The following is a 20504-nucleotide window of genomic DNA, read 5'->3' on the forward strand; positions in this document are numbered from 1 at the left end:
TGGTAATCATTTATAACATTTGCATGCATTTAATGACTTATGATTACAGAAAGAATGATTTACATTTCGCATACTGAGAAAACTTACTCAGTGTCTACTTAGATTTAGCAATGCTCTTAAAACCATTTATGAAAACAACCAGTGTCTAAACACTTGCTATCAGCTGTTTTAGCTCTGCTTTTCATAAATATAAGACAATCACAACAAATTAAAGGCAAGTCACTTGACTGTCCTGTTACATTAGCTTGAAGAAATTAGTGGCTGGTAATGCTTAGCAGAAAGTGACAGTGCTTTCTCAATAGGCTCACATAGCAATTTTTCTGGGGAAAGTAAGAATCATATCTTTATCAAAATATCCAAAATTTTCTTCCTAAGATAATGCCATTCAATCTCACTGATAAAAGTACAATTGCTGTGCTCCTAAAATAGATAGAAATAAGTAGCTACTGTAATTCTTCAGCCCATAAAGTCATTTGTTGGGAGGGAAAAAATGTTATTTTTCTTGAAATTTTCTGATGAGTTACCCTGGATTGGTGATATTACCTATGTGAATGACCTAGAGACAGAACGCAGATCTGGGGCTGCCTGGCTCCACGGCTAATGCTCTTTCCTCTCCATCACACACCTCTCACTTAACTCCTTGGCAAGAAAAAATAAACAAGTCTCTCTGGGTTCCTACATCCTCCCCCCACAGCACCCACCTGTATTTTCTATCAGGAGTGGTAGATGTCACAGGTTGAATTGGGTTCCCCCCCTAATTTATATCTTGAAGTACTAACCCCCAGTACCTCAGAATATGACATTATTTGGAGATAGGGTCTTTACAAAGGTAATCAAGTTAAAATAAGGTCATTAGGGTAGGCTCTAATCCAATATGACTTGTGTCCTTATAAAAGGGGGAAAGTTGAACACAGAAAAATGTATAGAGGAAAGACAATGTAAAGAGACAATAAAGAGAAGATAGCCACCTACAAGCCAAGGAGAGAGGCCTGGAACATATCCTACCCTCACAGCCCTGGAAAGAACCGACCCTACCCATACCTTAATCTTCGACTTGGAGTCACCAGAACTGTGAGCCAATAAATTTCTGTTTCTTAAGCCACTCAATCTGTGGTACTTTGTTATGGCAGTCCTAGCAAACTAATACAGTAGGTTTTGGACAGAAAAGCTAGAGTTCAATGAAGAAATAGTATGAATGAAGGCAGGACTGGGCTTGCATTTGGGAGAGACAACTGCGACCACAGCAGGAGATCAGGAAGGAAAGGTTTAAGTGGTAATCACAGTATGAGGAACAATGTCACCCTCCTCTGTCCATTCCCATCCTCTATATCCTTGTGGCCTCCATATTCAATCTGTGGTACATTGTTTTGTTCTTATTCATGGAGACTCATACAATTATTATAGGCTAGAAACAACTTCAGAGATCATTCCTTTCAATTATATAACATTATATGGGTTTTCAGAAAGTCTTTACCTAAATCCTTCAAATCAAAACCTTATCATCTGTTCCCTTACCTAGTTGTTATTTGACAGCTAAGGAAATGAACTTTATAATTGTCTTCCAGTTATTACAATTCCAAAAGTCATTTCCAAATGTTAGATAGTATGTTTTCTAGCAACTGAGACTATTGTCTTTTTCTGTTCTTTCATTTATTCAGTTTTGGCTATCGATTGATGAGCACGATTTCACTGTGTGAAGTTTCCTAGGATGCAAAAGAGCGATTTATGAGCTATAAATAAAGCCCAGACAAGGTACAGTGAAAACACAATGGAGAGAAAAATTATTGGGTGCCTACTGTATAAAAGGGAAGTCCTAGGGGTTTCTTTTTATATAACCTAATTTTATCTGTTTATCAACTCTCTCACCCTGTGGATTGCTAGACATATTTCACAGATGAGAAACTGAGGCTGAAAGAAGTCATTTCAAGTAACAGAGATGGTAGGTTACTGAGCTGAGATTTGAACCCAGAAAAGCCTGTCTTCCAAACTATGCCTTGGCTATGGGGCCATACTTCCTCTGGCTTAGAATATTTGTTAACAACTGATGTTATCAGAGGCAATACTCCTGTAACAGGAGAACTACAACTCTAAATCTAAATGAAGACCCCTGATACCTGACACCCCATCATATTTATCATGAGTTGTCATCACATGCTTATTTGTTTACTGTGGACACCTCAGCATACTTTAAGCACCCTGAAGGTCAGGATGAGCCTCTTTTGGTCACCATTGCATCTTAAGCACCTAGGGCACAGCCTGTTATATAAGGTACTCAATTAATATTTGTTGAATGGCTACATTAACAAATAATTGAATCTAGCTTAAATTTTAATTAGGCTGCTGTTACAAGCTGAATTTTATCCCACAAAAATTTATATGTTGAAGTCCTAATCCCTAGTACCCCCAAATGTGCCCTTATTTGGAGATAGGATCTTTACAGAGATATTTAAGTTAAAATGAGGTCAGTAGGGCAGCCCTAATCCAATGACTGGTGTCCTTCTAAGAGGAGGGAATTAGGACACAGATATGTACACGGGGAGACAATGTCAAGAGACAGGGAAAAGGAGGCTGTTTACAAGCCTGAAACAGAGATCCTTCCCTGATAGCCCTCAGAAGGAAGTAACTCTGCAACATCTTGATTTCAGACTTCTAGCATCCAGAACTGTGAGAAAATAAATTTCTATTCTTTGAGCCACCCAAGCTGTAGTACTTCGTTATGGAAGCCCTAGAAAACTAATATGTGATATATTGAAACTAATTCTCTTTCAGCCAAAAGGTGTATGTTAAGATTTGCCCACTACTCAGTCAATGATATCCAAAGCTTTACAGCTGTTCCAGGAGCATTATCATCCATTCTAAGACAACAGTTCAACTTAATGCATCTTATACACTGCCCTGGCCAGTTCTGAAAGAAGGTCTATACCATGCATCCCAGAAGGAAGACTAATTATTAAACAATAGAGTTACTACTTTGGCAAAGAAGAAATGATATGTTAAACAGGTTGTACAGATTTAGAAGAGAACATTGATTTTAAAATCAATGGAAGGCCTCAATTTTTCCTTTTCTGACCATAGTCTTTGGCAGGCAGTCAGTAGAAGAGTCAATAGCGATAAGTGAAGTTGGTTTGCATTTCGAATTTTGTTGGAAGCTGGGGGAAGGAAACCTAAGAAACGCAAGTTCAGTGCCAAAGTAGCTGATTTTGCCGTTAGGAGAATTCACAACAAGGCTCACAGCTAAAAAGTGAGGTGGCAGAGCAGCAGCCCAGCATACCTACCCGCTGGGTTCTTTTCTGGAGGCAGCCCCTTAGGTAAACCATACAGTCTCCCAAAGCTTCTTGTCACGTTTCTCTTCACTGGTGTAACCACGATAACGCTAATGCCTTGTTTTAAGGATTCTACTGGGTATTGGGGTAGATTTACTTCATGACAGTTCATCTTTCAGTTGGCTGGGGCTAATTGCAATCACAGGAACTGACCCACCTTCAAATCTAAAAATCCACAGATCTCATTTATATTCATTTGGTTTCTTCAAACATGACAAGTAGGGAGAATTCTACCGTGATGAAACCAGGATTTTGATATTTTCAAATGCTTTTTTAAAACTGAAAAGTAAACATCCAGGAACATAAAAATAATTTGGGCTTATATTATATTCTAAATGTAGGTTAACTACACTGAGGTATATAAACACTCTAATTGTAATTGTAAATTACCATGTTGTGCAGGAAAACAGACATATGGCAGGTATCTTCATTCACTGAGCTACACTACAGCTCTTTAACATTAATGGACATCTGATTTAAAAAACCCTAATTTTTAGCAATGCCTTTCCAACTGGCATGTCCCAATACTCCTCTGTTTAGAGAATTGCCTTTCTTTTACAGAAACTACAAATCTGACTAAAAATGAAAAGGCCAGATTTATTATTCTAAAATATTGTTTTATAATGAGAAATTACCATTTAGAGACAAGAAAGACTAGAAGAATGAATATTTTTAGGAATCCTAGATTTTCTGGAGTCTTCATTTAGATATAGTTCTTGGATTTTCAAACTGTGTAATACATACAGCAAATTTTTAAAAAAATCACCAGTAATACCTATGATATATTTTTTTCCTGTAATATACCTTTTTCCTTAAAAAATAAAAAAATGACATCATATAGTTTAATAAATTGTTTTGCCTCATTCAACAATCTTTTCTGAACTGTTTGTCAATTTTTACCGTATATGGTGTTCCTTTTTATTTATTTAACCCTTTGTTGAACATTGTTTCTAACTTTTCGTTGTTAAAATTTTTAAAAAATGCTGTGATATCACCCTTATCACTAAATATTTGCATACATATAACAATTATTTTCTTATAAACATTATTTAAAAGTTGAAATGATGGGCCAAAGGAAAAGCACATTTTAAAAACTTCCCATATGAATTACCCAATAGCCTTTCATGAAGGTTGTACCAATTTACATGACCACAGATGGAACAGCCAAATACTTGTTTCTTTTATTTTGTTCATCACGACCACAACACTGTGTTCAAATTATTGTAGTTTCATAACATCTGGTAGAACAAGGCCCTAACGCTTTACCTTCAAAATTTCCATATTTCCCCAAGTTTCATTCTTTCAGTTTAGAATCACTTTGTCAAGTAATACTCCCATATTCCACTAGGATTTTATTGGAATGGAATTGTAGTTTTCATTGTAAAAACATTGTGCTACATAGATAATACAATTTTGTACCCTAAAAAGAATTCATAAATGGATTCTGCCAAGGAAATCAGTACTGTTTAGTAAGTACTATTTCTAGAAGAAAGTACTATTTCTAGAAGAAAGTCATAAACAAAAGTGGCCATTCTGAAAAATAAATCCCTATGACACAGTTTTAGTATAATAAACAATGGTGTATAGTACACACATTTTAAAAATATGAAATAATAGAAAACAGATGCTATTTTAAGAGCAGGATAATGTTTTGGACTAAGGAAGGATCTCCTAACACCTCAAGTTTTCTTAGACAAGAAGTAGGAAAACTTCTAGGGAAGGGAGAAATTGTTCTTTATGATAAGAATCTAATTAAAGTGCCAAGGAATGATAAAAGCACAAGAACAATAAAGGCAATAATCAATACAGTATTTGGTCTGAATTTGAAAGACTTATGTAAGAACTGATTCAGGGCCTTTATACTGTACTGGCTAGAGATACCCAGAAAATACAGACTTGAAGAAAACCAGGAATTACCTATTAGTTTTCAAGGGAAAACTCTCAAAAGTAAGATGGCCAATGGGAAGGTGTTGCTTAAATTCTAAAATCGTAGATCTACAGAGTCATGGTCCCCATTGAAAATGTGATGAAGGCTACCATCACCACCTTTGAAGAAAATGCACATATGTACAAACACGTTATTTTGCTTATACTTCAAAGAGGTTTGGCATCTTCAGGTTAAGAATACCTGCCTTGTCAAAAGGAAATACAAGTTAAAGGAAACATTTGATACAGAAATTTTCAGAATGATGGCAAAGATCCCATTGAGTGAGTGGTTGGAATTTATGTTTTTAACTGAGGTAGGGGAAAATCTGGCAAATATTGAAGACTTTGGACTGTTGTTTGGAACCTGCCTCTACTAACTCCTCCCCTGAAATTGTTCTAAGACATGTACCCGTGACATCTTTGTTAGTGAAATGATATAGCTTACTTGATTTATGTTATCTGATCTCTGACATTTGACACTGTTAACCACTGACAACATACTCTTGGTTTTTTGAAGTTTGGCTCCATTTTCACTAACCTACGTGTCTTGACAGTGCTCTATTTTCAGACATTGACGAGAGGAAGAAATACACATTGGAAGAAACCAGAAGAAACTAGAAAAAAGCAATTAATAAAAATAAGAGCTAAAATTAAATAATTAGGAAATAAAAACAGTAAATAGGATTAAAAATAAAAAACTTGTTATTTGAAAATACCTGTAGATAAATTCTTTGTAAGACTGATTAAGGAAAAAAGTAGAGAAAAAAATGGACAAGATTAGTAAGCAAAAAGAATACATAAACTCAGATATAATATATGGTGATAGAATTATAAAACCATAAATATTACATGGAGGTGTACGGCAGCAGGTGTGACAACACAGAGGGATTAATAACTTCTGTTTAGTATACGACGACCCATATTGACCAATGTAGAAGTAGAAAACTGGAAAAGACCAATTTCATGGAAGAGATTGGAAAAGTGATTTAAGATGCACCACTGCAAAAGCCACCAGGGAGTTGGATAGTTGGATCAACTATCACAAGTATCCTCTACAAAGCATTTCTGAGCTCAAAAGAAAGTAAGGGAAATTCCCAGGGAATAAACCAAACAGTGCTGGAAAAGTGAATTAGAAAAAAACACATCTTTCAAGAAAAGGGGGAGAACAAGCAAACTCTTGTGTTTCAACAAGGGCTCTGGGTAGGCTCTATGTACTCTTTTCCTTTCCCATCCTCAAACCCTCCCCTGGAGGCAACAGTTATCCTGGACTCTGTATTCACACCAAGTTCTGCTTGGTTTTGATAGAAATAATATACTGACATAGTCTTCTGTGACCTGAGTTTTTCACTCAATATTGTGTTCATTAGAATATCCCTATGTTTACTGATAACCACTAGGAATAAGAGACACAATTACTTTTCAATTAATAAACAGAGAGAAACAAAATATCCAAAACCATCTATGTTTTGGAATGTACGTTAAAGCCAATGCTAGGGAAAAACAACACAGCAGTAAACTTCAACCTCCCTCCCTAAATTTTCCTAAACAGCTCCCATCCCTCGCCCTTACGTATTCTTAACTTCTTTAGACAACTAATGGAGAACTTAATGCTAAAAGCCTTTAAATGAACCCCAGGGACCCGTTTCCCTGGGTTGGCCCTCCCCAGAAAGGCAGGCCCCTCAGCTGGAAAGCCTGGGGAGGCTCAGGGTGGTGGCCGGGGCAGAGAGGAAGGTTCCTCCCGCAGTGAAAGGGGCAGGGGTACAAAGGTGTAAAGTAGGGTCCCCCATAATGGGGGGAACAGAAATGGAGTCCCGATGTCAGGGGAAAGCACACTGGTCCTCTTGGGAGAGGAGGTCCGACAGTCCCCACCTCCGCCAGTGGGGAGAAATCATTGCTTGGCCGACTGCCCATCTTGCTCCAGTTATGGAACCAAACTTGGACCAAGTCCTCCTGCAGCTGGAGCTGCCCAGCGATGCAGCTGATCTGCTGGGGTGTGGGCTTCTGGCACTGCAGGAAGAGTTTCTCCAGGCTGCTTCCGATGTGTCTCTCCCTGTATGCCCGTCTGCGCTTCCGAGCCTGCTGCAGGATCATCTCCATTTTGTGTAAGCCCAGAAGGTTCTCCATGTCCACTTGCTCCAGCCACATCTTCAGCAGCGGTCGCAGCTTCCACATGTTGGCGAGGCTCAACTGCTGGGCCTCGAGGCGGCAGATGGTCGCCTGGCTCAGCGCCTTTCCAAAAAGAGCCCCCATGGCGAACCCCACGTCGGCCTGAGAGTACCCCAGGGTCATCCTCTTCTGCCTCAGCTCCTTGGCCAGCTGCTCCATCTCCTTCTCTGCGGCCGAGGTGTCGTCTGGCAGCGCCAGCGTCGGGATGCACTGCAGGACGAGGCCGGGCCCGGGGAAGGCGACCTCAGAGGGTCTTGGGAACCAAGCGCTCACCTCGCCAGCTCCGACCCGGGGCCGGCAAGGCATCATCTCGTCCCGGAATTCGCACGGCGGGGGACCTGGGCACAGCGGCCACACCTCAGGGCCTGGGCACATCCCCGGCCTGACCCCTGGCAGGACCATCAGCCTGCCGGGGGCCGCCTGGGCTCTCAACCCGATCGGAGTGTCAGCCCCTGCGGGCCTGTCGCCACCAGTGCCCGGCACGGGGAAGTTTGAGGGCCTGTGTCCGGCCATGGAGTAAGACCGCTCCCGAGCAGGGAGTCTGGTAGAAACCGACGGCTCTCGAGGCTTCAGAACAACCACCAGCCTCGCCCTCGAGCCCCGCCCCCCAGTGGGCTGAGATAGCGGTGCAGGCGGGAGAAACTGAGGCTGAGGGTGTGTATGGGAGCAGGCGGGGAAATCTGGTAGATCCTACTGATGACTGCCTGGTCCCCAGGGTTAAGGGAGGGGCTCCCCTACCCTGAACTTTGCTTCCAACTCCTTCTGAAGTGCAAGTCTCTCGAGCTTTGCAGCTCCGAGCTGTCTGGGATCCCTTAGTCACTGCGTCCATCCTCTCCCTGAAGGGAACCTAGGTGTTTCCTTTCAGCTCTTCAGAACACTGGTACCTAATCTCTTTCCTCCACGTAATCTGAATGACCGCTTCAGGCTTCACAAATATTTGTTAAATATCTTTATGCCAGTTTCTTTTTTCTCTTTATGCTACCCCTTCACTCATTAACTGTCCCCTCACTGCTATCTTCATGGTCACAAGTACTGCCAATGTCTTTCCACTGCACATCTTCAGTCCCTGTGCCCTAGGAAACCTAAGCATCCCTGCCTGAATTTCTAGTTCACATGAGTTTACTGTCAGATTCGGTCCCCCACCCCTGCACTTTGTCAGGTTCCACCCTCACTCGGGCCAAGTTTCCTGACTAATTCCATGTTTGCCCCACCAGTCCTTCAAGTCTTTTGCTCCCCATCCTACCTCAGCTTCCTGGTCCAGAGTTTCCACATACAACAGAGGCCTGTGTGTTTCATCTTTCTCCCCTCTGGAAACAGGTCTCTGCACTGGCCCCGCCTGCTGTTCCCCACTGAGGACACTCCTTGCAATACCTCACTCACCAACATCAGGCTCCCCTATCCCTGACACCTCTCCCATCAGAGACCCAGGGATCTTAGAATATTTGTACCTCCATCATGTCCCCGGCTCGGGTAACCAGTCCTAGGCCCTGGGTGGAGAAAGCTAAGGAGGGAAGGGGAAGAGAAGATCAGACCTCAGGTTCACAGCTTCCAAGGAGGAGCTTTAGGAAAGAAGAGAGGACAGTGATCTTGGCTGGATAATCCCAGCCTCCTGCCCTTTCACTCTCCAGCTCAACCATGATGAGGCTCTACTCTACCCACATCTACTGGAACTGCTCTTGATGAAGTCATTGGGGACCTTCCAACTGTCAAATCTGACGGGCTTTTCAAAGTCTTCATCTTATTAAACTTCTCTGCAGTATCTGACAATGCTGACTACTCTTCTTGCGCCTCTGTTTGAAATTCCATGAAACGCTGGTAACAGTCAAACCTGTATTTCAGCCTTGACTTTTCTTTTAATTTCCAGTCTGTATTTCCCATTGCCCCAAATCAAATTCATTATATGCATTTCTAAGCCTGCCGCTCCTCTAAGGTCTCCCTGAGCTGGTTGATGGCATTATCACCCACTCAGTCACCCAAACTGAAACCCAGGAATTGTTCTTGACCTTTCCCATGCTCCATAGGGCATCAAATCTTCCATTGTGGGTCTCCTGAAACAGCTGAGCTCTATGATCTCCTCTCTAGCCTCATCTTACTGTTTTAATTTAGGCCAAATAATTTCTCACTTGCATTATCATAATAACCTTACAATTGGTTTCTTCTGCGTCTCCTTTCAAGTTTATCTTTCATACCTGTGCTAGAGGTAATTTTCCCCAAACCAAACCAAACCAAACCAAAACAAACCTAACCAAACCCAACCAAATGAAAAAAAATCTAACCATGTCATTTTTCTCTTAAATTTTTTCAAAATCTAGCTCCTCTTTCCCCAATCAACAAGGTGGGCATTCAAAATCCTGAGTATGGAACACAGTGTTTTTCACCATCTGGCCCCCTCTTCCTTCCTTTCCCAGCCTCATCTACCACATTCCCCCAAGCTCTCTGCACCCCCAGCTTATTCCATCCATGCTCAGTGAGAATACTTCACTTTGTAATAAAGATGCCACAATTTTCATGGCTATTATGCTTTTCTTCATGCTGCTCCTTCTATCAGAAACAGCTTCCCCTGCTTGTTGGTCTCATTCTCTCATATCATTCAAGATTCTGCTCAAATGTCACTTCGTTAGAGAAGCTTTCCCTGACCACTCTTCCTAAAACAGCAACCCGTGTCACTCTCTGTTCCCTTTATTAACCTACTTTTTTTTTTATATTAACAGGTACTGCCACCTAATATATGATTATTTATCTCTCTGTTTATTGTTTGTCTCTGTGCTGCCAAGAGAGCAGGGACTTTGCCTAGTTCACTGCTATGTCTACAGGGCCCACAACTGTGCTTGGCTCAGTAAACATTCCTGAGTAAATGAAGTGTGCTGTATTTCCAGTCACCTTTAAGTCACAGTTTAGAGGACACTTTATGGTGAGACCTTCCCCCAGGCAGAGTTAATTAATGCTTTTGTGGCCCCCTCCTTGTACTCGATATATGTTTTTACTGTAACATTTATCAGTAATTATTTATTTTATGTCTCTGTCTTTCCATCTAGGTACTTAAGGGCATGCATGTAGATGTTATACAGCCTGGAACATAATAGAACCCTGAGTGATACACTGCTCAATAAGTGTTTGCTGAATGACTGAATGAATCCTCATTTCTACAGTCCTGAGAGTGAAGTACATTTAGTTTCAGTTTAACAATGAGAAACTTGACCCTACCAGGTGCCTCTCCATACTTTCTCTCCTGTACTAGAACAGGCCCTTATGTAGATGGGGGTAGTAGTACTATGAGACTAAATCCAACTCAACACTATAGAAAATAAGGTTGTAGAAATGGCCTTGAAGCCATGGTAGAGGGAGAAAGAATCAAGAAATCACTGCCATCTCTACAGGCTGTGTATCTGATTATTTGTTTAATGCCTGCATCTCCACTGCAATCCTGGCTAGAATATATGCTGGTAAAGAGCAAGGCCCTTGTCTGTCTGGCTTATTGCTAGATTCTCAGCACTTGGAACTATACTTGGCACAAAGTGGGAAGTCAAGAGATATCTGTTTAATGTTAAATAAATGAATCTCTGCAGCATTAATGGTGAGAAGACTTCCACATTTGCCTTGGGTTATGTTTTAAGATGATAGTCTATGAAAAACAGTTTGCAATATACAAAATTTCACTGCTATCTATTCTTTCCAAGTATACCTACATGCTGTTTTTTCAATATTACAAAGCAACCAGTGCCTGCTAAACACAATGAAAGGTGGATCACAAAGAGAATAAAAGACAACAATTATATAAGTTAAGGCCCACATAGTGAAACCAGCCCATTTGCAAAAGAAAACCACAGAGAAATGCTTCATAAGTTGTCTAAAAACAATAGATGAGTAAAAATGTTTTTAGTGAATTGGAAAAAGTGAGGAAAGCTTCATTATATTAACTGAGATAAAACACAGTAGCTAAAAACATTTACTAAATTAAAAAGTAAGGGTATGTGAACTTGACGGGTTTTAAATTAACTTGGATACTCTCAATTAACGTTGTCTCTGTACTTGGTCGGATCTCATCTGCCACTGTGCCTATCTCCTGGTTTATGTATACGTGTTATTGCGAATAAAACCCCATATTCTTAAGAGAAGTCTTGACACCTCCTTAAAAGTATATTTAATGTGCTATAGAAATGGGGTGATCGGGGAAAAAAGCAGGAGCATATTTGGTTGGAACAGAAATAGGGATCAGGGAAGGCAGGTGATGGGAATGCCCAAGACAACCAGCACTGTTTGGGCTGGGGCGCTTGAGAGGCTAATCCATCACCTTCAACAAACCCTGAGACCCCTTAGTAAGTGATTAGATTACAATGTAAGAATCAGGCCAGTCTTATCCGTAGGGAATTATAAAGTAAGGATAAGAAACACATGGTCCCAGGCCCTGTGTATTTATAACCTAAATGGATGAGAAGGGAAACTGCCAGGAGAGCAGGACAGCTACACTTGCCCAAAGAGAAGTTAACGGTTTTCTATTATTAGGATCTTTGGAATTAAGAGAAAGTTAAGTTTTAAGCTGAAATACACAAAGCATCAGGATTTGTGAAATTAAGCTCTCCTTAAGTAGCTTCTATTCTAAGATGTCAAAACCAACTGCCAAGATCCCTAATGGTAAGAAGCAGAAAACAGTGGAGGCAAAGTTAATGATAAACGTCCTTGTAGGTCTTGGTTCAAGTTTCATCTCTTTGAAAAGCTTGGCCAATACACTCAGGACTACAGTGATCTCCCTCCTCTCTGAACTTAGTGTCTTTCCACTCAGATACATTGGCTGCTTTATAAAGTTGGCTGGAGTTTCATGTCATAGCTCCCACCCAGGAGATACGGAAATGTCTCTGAATGGACATTACAGATACCATTTATTTTGTACTTATGTGCCAAACAATGTGCTAATGCCTGAGCTATCCACAGTACTCTGAGGATGGTAAGTGCATAAAAGCACCTGGATGTGAGGGAGATCTGGTTTTGATTTACATCATCCTATTGATCAGTTATCTTGTTAACTAGGAAGGTGATCCTTGCTTCCTCATCTCTCCAAATGCATCTCTCCCAAAGCTGCTCATGCCCCAGATGGAGGCCACAGCTTTGTTCAAGACTATGTGAGGAGTTTCATTTCTCTGTCGGAGGCTCCAAAAAATACTTTTTGAATGTAATTAGATCAACAGAGAAGATCTAAGAATAATGTACAAGTCAGGCAGAGAGGGCCAGGCCCGCTAGATGGTGCCAATTTTATAGTTTTTCCCACTCTGCATGTATCCTAGTAACTGAGCACTGACAAGGCATCAGTGTGTAAAGGCACTGTCACCAGAAGGGCAGGTATAGGTCCCCAAGAACCACATTAGTCAAGGAGACAAAAAGCAAAGGCAGGAGACAAGACCCAGAGACCAGTTACTGGGAAGTCCCTCTCTGGGTCCAGGAAGTAAAGTGAGAAACCCAGGAGAACTGTGATAACTGTCCAGGAAGGAAAGAGGCCTCCCACCTCACAGTGAGAGAGTTAACACCACACACCACAACAATTTAGTTCACTGAAACTGCCTCAGAATACACTGAAATGATTAAACTGTCAATTCTCTGGGTGGATTTTCAAGTAGAAAATTATATAAGACAAAGTGAGGGGGAGGAGTCAAGATGGCGGAATAGAAGGACACGGAATTCGTCTCTCCTCACAAATACATCAAGAATACATCTACAAATGGAACAATTGTCATAGAGCACCTGCTGAACATTAGCGGAAGACTTCGGATACCTAAAAGGACAAGAAAAATCCCCTCATAACCTGTAGGAGGAAAGAAAGAAGAAAAAAAGAAAAGAGGAATCAAAAAAGGGACCAGCAACCCTGGCGGGAAGCTGAAGGTGAGGGGAGGTCCCCGCACTCAGAAAAACTCCCTCACGGTGGGGAAATTAGCTGCGACAGAAAAGGACTTTTGGGGGATCAAAGGAGAATACAGCAGACAGTCTGCAGAAGGCAGAACAAGGTAAGAACTACACAAGTGGTCTACACCGCAGCTCTGCGCATTCCAGCCTGAGTTGTGAGTTGCCAGCTGTGGAGGGCAGGGCTTGGTGCTGGAAAGTGGGATTTGGAGTGCAGACCCAGGAGGGGACAGCTGTTGGCTGTGAAAAGACAGCCTGAAGGGACAGGAGTAAGGAGCTCCACAACCGGGGAAGTCTGCGGAAAAAGCGCGGGACGCCATAGAAGCAAGGCGTCACTGTTGAGTAGCACGCAAGGGGCAGGGCCACTGTTACAAACCCTCTCCCCACCTGCTGGCTTCTTCCGCCTCTACAGGCACTGGGAGGGGCTCCCATCTGAGTGGGCTTGCCTGCCCCTCAGGCCAGGGTCTCCTACGCCCGTGTGGGCTCCAGGGGCCTGAGCGCCGCCCATCCCAAAGCCTCCTTGGGAATCAGCCCTGGGCTCCCCTGCCTGGGACGGGAGTCTACTGATGCTGGCAGGGGCTGAATGCTAAAGTGTGGGGTTGGGAGAGCAGATCAGGGAGAGGAGCTCTGTTGGCTGCGCAGATACAGCAGAGGGGACGGGTGTGAGGGGATGCGTGGCTCTGAATGCCCCTAGGGGAGGCGTCGTCTGCCTGGAAAGTGAGGCATCATTGTTGAGTGGTGAGTGGGGGGGGCTGCCCCTGCCCCCGCATGCCAGCTCCTGCCTCCACGGTCTCTGGGAGGTACTCCTGGCACAGCGAGCGTGCCACAGTCTGTTGCAATGGCCTGCTGGTCCCTGCTGCTGCAGGCAACTCACAAACACCCCAACTGTGCCCTCTGTACCCCACCCCAGTCCCAAGCAGCCACTGCTTTCGCTCCCTCTCAGCTGGGCAGGAAACAGATGCCTAAGGATGGTGCACAGGCGGATGCGGGGTCAAAACAAAAGCTGAGCCCCAGGGGCGGTGCGACTGAGGAAGAGGAATGGAAATCTTTCTGTGCAGCTGCACAAGCCATGGATTAAATCCCCAAGATCGGCTTGGTAAATCCCGCATCTGTGGAATACCTGAATGGACAATGAGTGTTCCCACAACTGAGACTGGTCTGGCCTTTGCAGCAGTGGACTCTGGTGGCAAGAACACAGGGGAGTTAGGCCAGGTCAGGGTCTGAGCTGGCCCCAAAGAGTCCACAGCAGGTCCAGAGACTGACCTAGAAGTACTGGAAGGCCTCCAGGGGAAGTGGGGACTGGCTCTGGCTCACTGGGGGAGCAAGGACACTGACAGAGCAGGCCCCAGGAAAATATTCTTATTACGATTATTTTTTTGGTTTGTTTCATTTTGTTCAGTTGTTGGTGTTGTTGCTTTTATTATTTTTTACCTTTTTTATTTTTCTTTTTTTAATATATACATTTTTTTCTATTTTTACTTTATTTTTGTTGTTTTGTGTTTTTTCTTGTTTTTGGTCTTTTTTTTTTTTTTTTTTTTTAAACATCTTTATTGAAGTATAATTGCCTTACAATAGTGTGTTAGCTTCTGCTTTATAACAAAGTGAATCAGTTATACATATACAATATGTTCCCATTTCTCTTCCCTCTTGCATCTCCCTCCCTCCCACCCTCCCCATCCCACCCCTCTAGGTGGTCACAAAGCACCGAGCTGATCTCCCTGTGCTATGCGGCTGCTTCCCACTAGTTATCTATTTTACATTTGGTAGTGTATATATGTCCATGACACTCTCTTACCCTGTCACATCTCACCCCACCCCCTCCCCATATCCTCAAGTCCATTCTCTAGTAGGTCTGTGTCTTTCTTCCCGTCTTGCCACTAGGTTCTTCATGGCCTTTTTTTTTTTTTTTTTTTCCCTTAGATTCCGTATATATGTGTTAGCATACTGTATTTGTTTTTCTCTTTGGTCTTTGTTTTTTATTTTATTCTTTTTTATTGTTTTTATATGTATATTTTATGTTTTCTTCACTTTCTGGTTTATTTGTTTGCTTTCTGTTTTTATTTTTCGTTTTTTGTTTTTGTTAGTTTAGTCCTTACTGACTGTTCTCATTTTTGAATTCTTTTCTTTGTTTGTTCTCTTTTTTTTCTGTGTGTGTGTGTTGTGTTGTTGTTGCTGCTCTTTGTTTTTGCTTTTGCTATTTGTCTTGGGTTTTGTTTGTCTGTTTGTTTTCTTTTCTTTTTTTGTCCCTCTGGCTGCACTGTGCAGCTTGCGGGCTCTTGGCTTCCTGGCCAGGGGTCAGGCCTGGGCCTCTGGGGTGGGAGCACTTGAGTCCAGGATGCTGGAACACCAGAGAATTCCTGGGCCCAGGAAATATTAATCAGTGTGATCTCTCCCAAGGTATCCATATCAACACCAAGACACAGCTCCACCCAACTGCCTGTAGGCTCCAGTGCTGGACACCTTATGCCAAACAACCAGCAAGACAGGAACACAGCCTAACCCATCAGCAGACAGGCTACCTAAAGTTGAACTAGCTCACAGACACTCCAAAAAACACACCACCTGATGGGGCCCTGCCCATCAGAGGGAAAAGGTTCAGCTCCACCCACCAGAGCGGAGGCACCAGTCCCTCCCACCAGGAAGGCTACACAATCCCCTGAACCAACCTCACTCACCAGGGGGCAGAGAACAGAAGCAAGAGGAACTACGAGCCTGCAGCCTGCAGAAAGGAGACCATAAACACAGTAGGTTAGACAAAATGAGAGGACAGAGAAATATGTTGCAGACGAAAGAGCAAAGTAAAAACCCACAAGACCAAATAAGTGAAGAGGAAATAGGCAACCTACTTGAAAAAGAATTCCGAGCAATTATAGTAAAGATGATCCAAGGTCTCGGAATTAGAATGGAGGCATGGATCAAGAAGATACAAGAAATGTTTAACAAGGACTTAGAAGAACTAAAGAACAAACAATCAGTGATGAACAACAATAACTGAAATTAAAAATACACTAGAAGGATTCAACAGCAGAATAACTGAGGCAGAAGGACGGATAAGTGACCTGGAAGACAGAATGGTGGAAATAACTGCCACAAAGCAGAATAAAGAAAAAAGAATGAAAAGAAAGGAGAACAGTCTCAGAGACCTCTGGAACAACATTAAAGGCAACAACATTCGAATTACAGGGGTACCAGAGAAGAATAGAAAGGAAAAGGGCCTTAGAAAATGTTTGAAGGGATTATAGTAGAAAACTTCCCAAACATGTGAAAGGAAATAATCAATGCCAGGAGGCACAGAGAGTCCGATACAGGATAAATCCAAGGAGAAACATGCTGAGAAACATATTAATCGAACTAACAAAAATTAAATAGAACGAAAAAATATTAAAAGCAGCAAGGGAAAAGCAACAAATAACTACAAGGGAATCCCCATCAGTTTATCAGCTGATTTTCAGCAGAAACTCTGCAGGCCAGAAGGAGTGGCAGGACATATTTAAAGTGATGAAAGGGAAAAACCTACAACCAAGATTACTATACCCAGCAAGGATCTCATTCAGATTTGATGGAGAAATCAGAAGCTTTACAGACAAGCAAAAGCTAAGAGAATTCAGCACCACAAAACCAGCTTTACAACAGATGCTAAAGGAAATTCTCTAGGTGGGAAACATAAGAGAAGGAAAAGACCTACAATAACAAACCCAAAACATTTAAGAAAATGGGAATAGGAACATACATATCGATAATTACCTTAAATGTAAATGGTTTAAATGCTCCAACCAAAAGACATAGATTGGCTGAATGGATACAAAAACAAGACACATACATATGTTGTCTACAAGAGACCCACTTCAGACCTAGGGATACATATAGACTGAAAGTGAGGGGATGGAAAAAGATATTCCATGCAAATGGAAATCAAAAGAAAGCTGGAGTAGCAATACTCATATCAGACAAAATAGACTTTAAAATAAAGACTATTATAAGAGACAAGGAAGGACACTACATAATGATCAAGGGACCAATCCAAGAAGAAGATATAACAATTGTAAGAATTTATGTACCCAACATAGGAGTACCTCAATACATAAGGCAAATGCTAACAGCCATAAAAGGGGAAATTGACAGTACCACAATAATAGTGGGGGACTTTAACACGCCACTTACATCAATGGATAGATCATCCAGACAGAAAATTAATAAGGAAGCAAAAGCCTGAAATGACACATTAGACCAGATAGACTTAACTGAAATTTACAGGACATTCCAACCAAAAGCAGCAGAATACACTTTCTTCTCAAGTGCACATAAAACATTCTCCAGGATAGATCACATCTTTGGTCACAAATCAAGCCTCGGTAAAGTTAAGAAACCTAAAATCGTACCAAGCATCTTTTCCGACCACAAGGCTATGAGATTAAAAATCAATTACAGGCGAGAGACCGTCAAGACGGCGGAGGAGTAAGACGTGGATATCACCTTCCTCCCCACAAATACATCAGAAATACATCTACATGCGGAACAACTCCTACAGAACACCTACTGAATGCTGGCAGAAGACCTCAGACTTCCCAAAAGGCAAGAAACTCCCACATACATCGGTAGGGCAAAAGAAAAAAGAAAAAAACAGAGACAAAAGAATAGAGATGGGATCTGCACCTCTGGGAGGGAGCTGTGAAGGAGGAAAAGATTCCACACACTAGGAAGCCCCTTCACTGGCGAAGATGGGGGGTGGCGGGGGTGAAGCTTCGGAGCCACGGAGGACAGCTCAGCGATAGGGGTGCAGAGGGCAAAGAGGAGAGATTCCCGCATGGAGGATCAGTGCCAACCAGCACTCACCAGCCTGAGAGGCTTGTCTGCTCACCCACCAGGGCGGGTGGGGGCTGGGAGCTGAGGCTCAGGCTTTGGAGGTCAGACCCAGGGAGAGGACTGGGGTTGGCTGCGTAAACACAGCCTGAAGGGGGCCAGTGTGCCACAGCTAGCCGGCAGGGAGTCCGGGAAAAAGTCTGGACCTGCCTAAGAGGCAAGAGACCATTGTTTCGGGGTGCGCGAGGAGAGGGGATTCAGAGCAACGCCTAAATGAGCTCCAGAGACGGGCGTGAGCCATGGCTATCAGTGCAGACACTGGAGAAATGCTAAGGCTGCTGCTGCAGCTACCAAGAAGCCTGTGTGCAAACACAAGTCACTATCCACACCTCCCCTTCCGGGAGCCTGTGCAGCCCGCCACTGCCAGGGTCCTGTGATCCAGGGACAACTTCCCTGGGAGAACACACAGTGCGCCTCAGGCTGTTGCAATGTCATGCCAGCCTCTGCCACCGCAGGCTCGCCCCAAGTTCCATACCCCTCCCTCCACCCCTAGCCTGAGTGAGCCGCAGCCCCCTAATCAGCTGCTACTTTAACCCCATCCTGTCTGGGCAAAGAACAGATACCTTCAGGCGACCTACACACAGAGGTGGGTCCAAATCCAAAGCTGAACCCCGGGAGCTGTGCAAACAAAGAAGAGAAAGGGAAATTTCTCCCAGCAGCTTCAGGTGCAGCCGATTAAACCTCCACAATCAACTTGATGTACCCTCCATCTGTGGAATACCTGAATAGACAACGAATCATCCCAAAATCGAGGCGGTGGACTTTGGGAGCAACTGTAGACTTCGGGTTTGCTTTCTGCATCTAATTTGTTTCTGGTTTTACGTTTATCTAAGTTTAGTATTTAGAGTTTATTACCACTGGTAGATTTGTTTATGGATTTGGTTACTCTCTTCCTTTTTTTCCTTTTTATATATATAGATATATATTTTTTCTTTTTTCTCTTTTTGTCAGTGTGTATGTGTATGCTTCTTTGTGTGATTTTGTCTGTACAGCTTTGCTTTTACCATTTGTCCTAGGGTTCTGCCTTTTTTTTTTTTTCTTTTTTAGTATAGTTTTTAGCGCTTGTTATCATTGATAGCTTTGTTTTTTGGTTTGGTTGCTATCATCATTCTTTCCTTTTTTGTCTTTTCAAATTATTTTTAATTTTTTAATTTTTAATAATTTTTTTATTTTTTATTTTAATAATTTAATTTTGTTTTCTTTCCTTCTTTCTTTCTTTTTTTCTCCCTTTTCTTTTGAGCCATGTGGCTGACAGGGTCTTGGTGCTCAGGCCTGGTGTCAGGCCTGTGCCTCTGAGGTGGGAGAGCCGAGTTCAGGACATTGGTCCACCAGAGATCTCCCGGCTCGATGTAATATCAAATGGTGAAAGCTCTCCCAGAGATCTCCATCTCAATGTTAAGACCCAGCTCCACTCAACGACCAGCAAGTTACAGTGCTGGACACCCTATGCCGAACAACTAGCAAGACAGGAACACAACCCCACCCATTAGCAGAGAGGCTGCCTGAAATCATAATAAGGTCACAGACACTCCAAAACATACCACTGAACACGGGCCTTACCACCAGAAAGACAAGATCCAGTCTCATCCATCAGAACACAGGCACCAGTCCCTTCTACCAGGAAGCCTACACAACCCACTGAACCAACCTTACCCACTGGGGGCAGACACCAAAAACAATGGGAACTACGAACCTGCAGCCTGCAAAAAGGAGACCCCAAACACACTAAGTTAAGCAAAATGAGAAGACAGAGAAACACACAGCAGATCAAGGAGCAAGGTTAAAATCTACCAGACCAAACAAATGAAGAGGAAATAGGCAGTCTACCTGATAAGGAATTCAGAGTAATGATAGTAAAGATGAACCAAAATCTTGGAAATAGAATGGAGAAAACACAAGAAACGTTTAACAAGGACCTAGAAGAACTAAAGAGCAAACCATGATGAACCACACAATAAATGAAATTAAAAATTCTCTACAAGGAATCAATAGCCGAATAACTGAGGTAAAAGAACAGATAAGTGACCTGGAAGATAAAATAGTGGAAATAACTGCCACAGAGCAGAATAAAGAAAAAAAAATGAAAAGAATTGAGGACAGTCTCAGAGACCTCTGGGACAACATTAAAAGCACCAACATTCGAATTATAGGGGTCCCAGAAGAAGAAGAGAGAAAGAAAGGCACTGAAAAAATATTTGAAGAGATTATAGTTGAAAACTTCCCTAATATGGGAAAGGAAATAGTCAATCAACTCCAGGAAGTGCAGAGAGTCCCATACAGGATAAATCCAAGGAGAAACACACCAAGACACAGATTAATCAAACTATCAAAAATTAAATA

At 42.5% G+C, this 20504-nt stretch overlaps 2 protein-coding genes across 4 annotated transcripts in view; both read right to left on the reverse strand.

The window, feature by feature from the left end:
• FAM172A (family with sequence similarity 172 member A) overlaps positions 1–20504 on the reverse strand; it is a 428330-nt gene that overhangs the window by 104021 nt on the left and 303805 nt on the right. The window lies entirely within an intron of this gene.
• On the reverse strand, positions 6929–7928 carry POU5F2 (POU domain class 5, transcription factor 2). Its single transcript, XM_007198649.2, is given in 2 exon segments — positions 6929–7007; positions 7009–7928. Coding segments are annotated over 2 exon segments (999 nt in total).

This window comes from Balaenoptera acutorostrata, chromosome 2 (genome assembly GCF_949987535.1).
Source record: "Balaenoptera acutorostrata chromosome 2, mBalAcu1.1, whole genome shotgun sequence".
In the NCBI taxonomy this organism is placed as follows: domain Eukaryota; kingdom Metazoa; phylum Chordata; class Mammalia; order Artiodactyla; family Balaenopteridae; genus Balaenoptera; species Balaenoptera acutorostrata.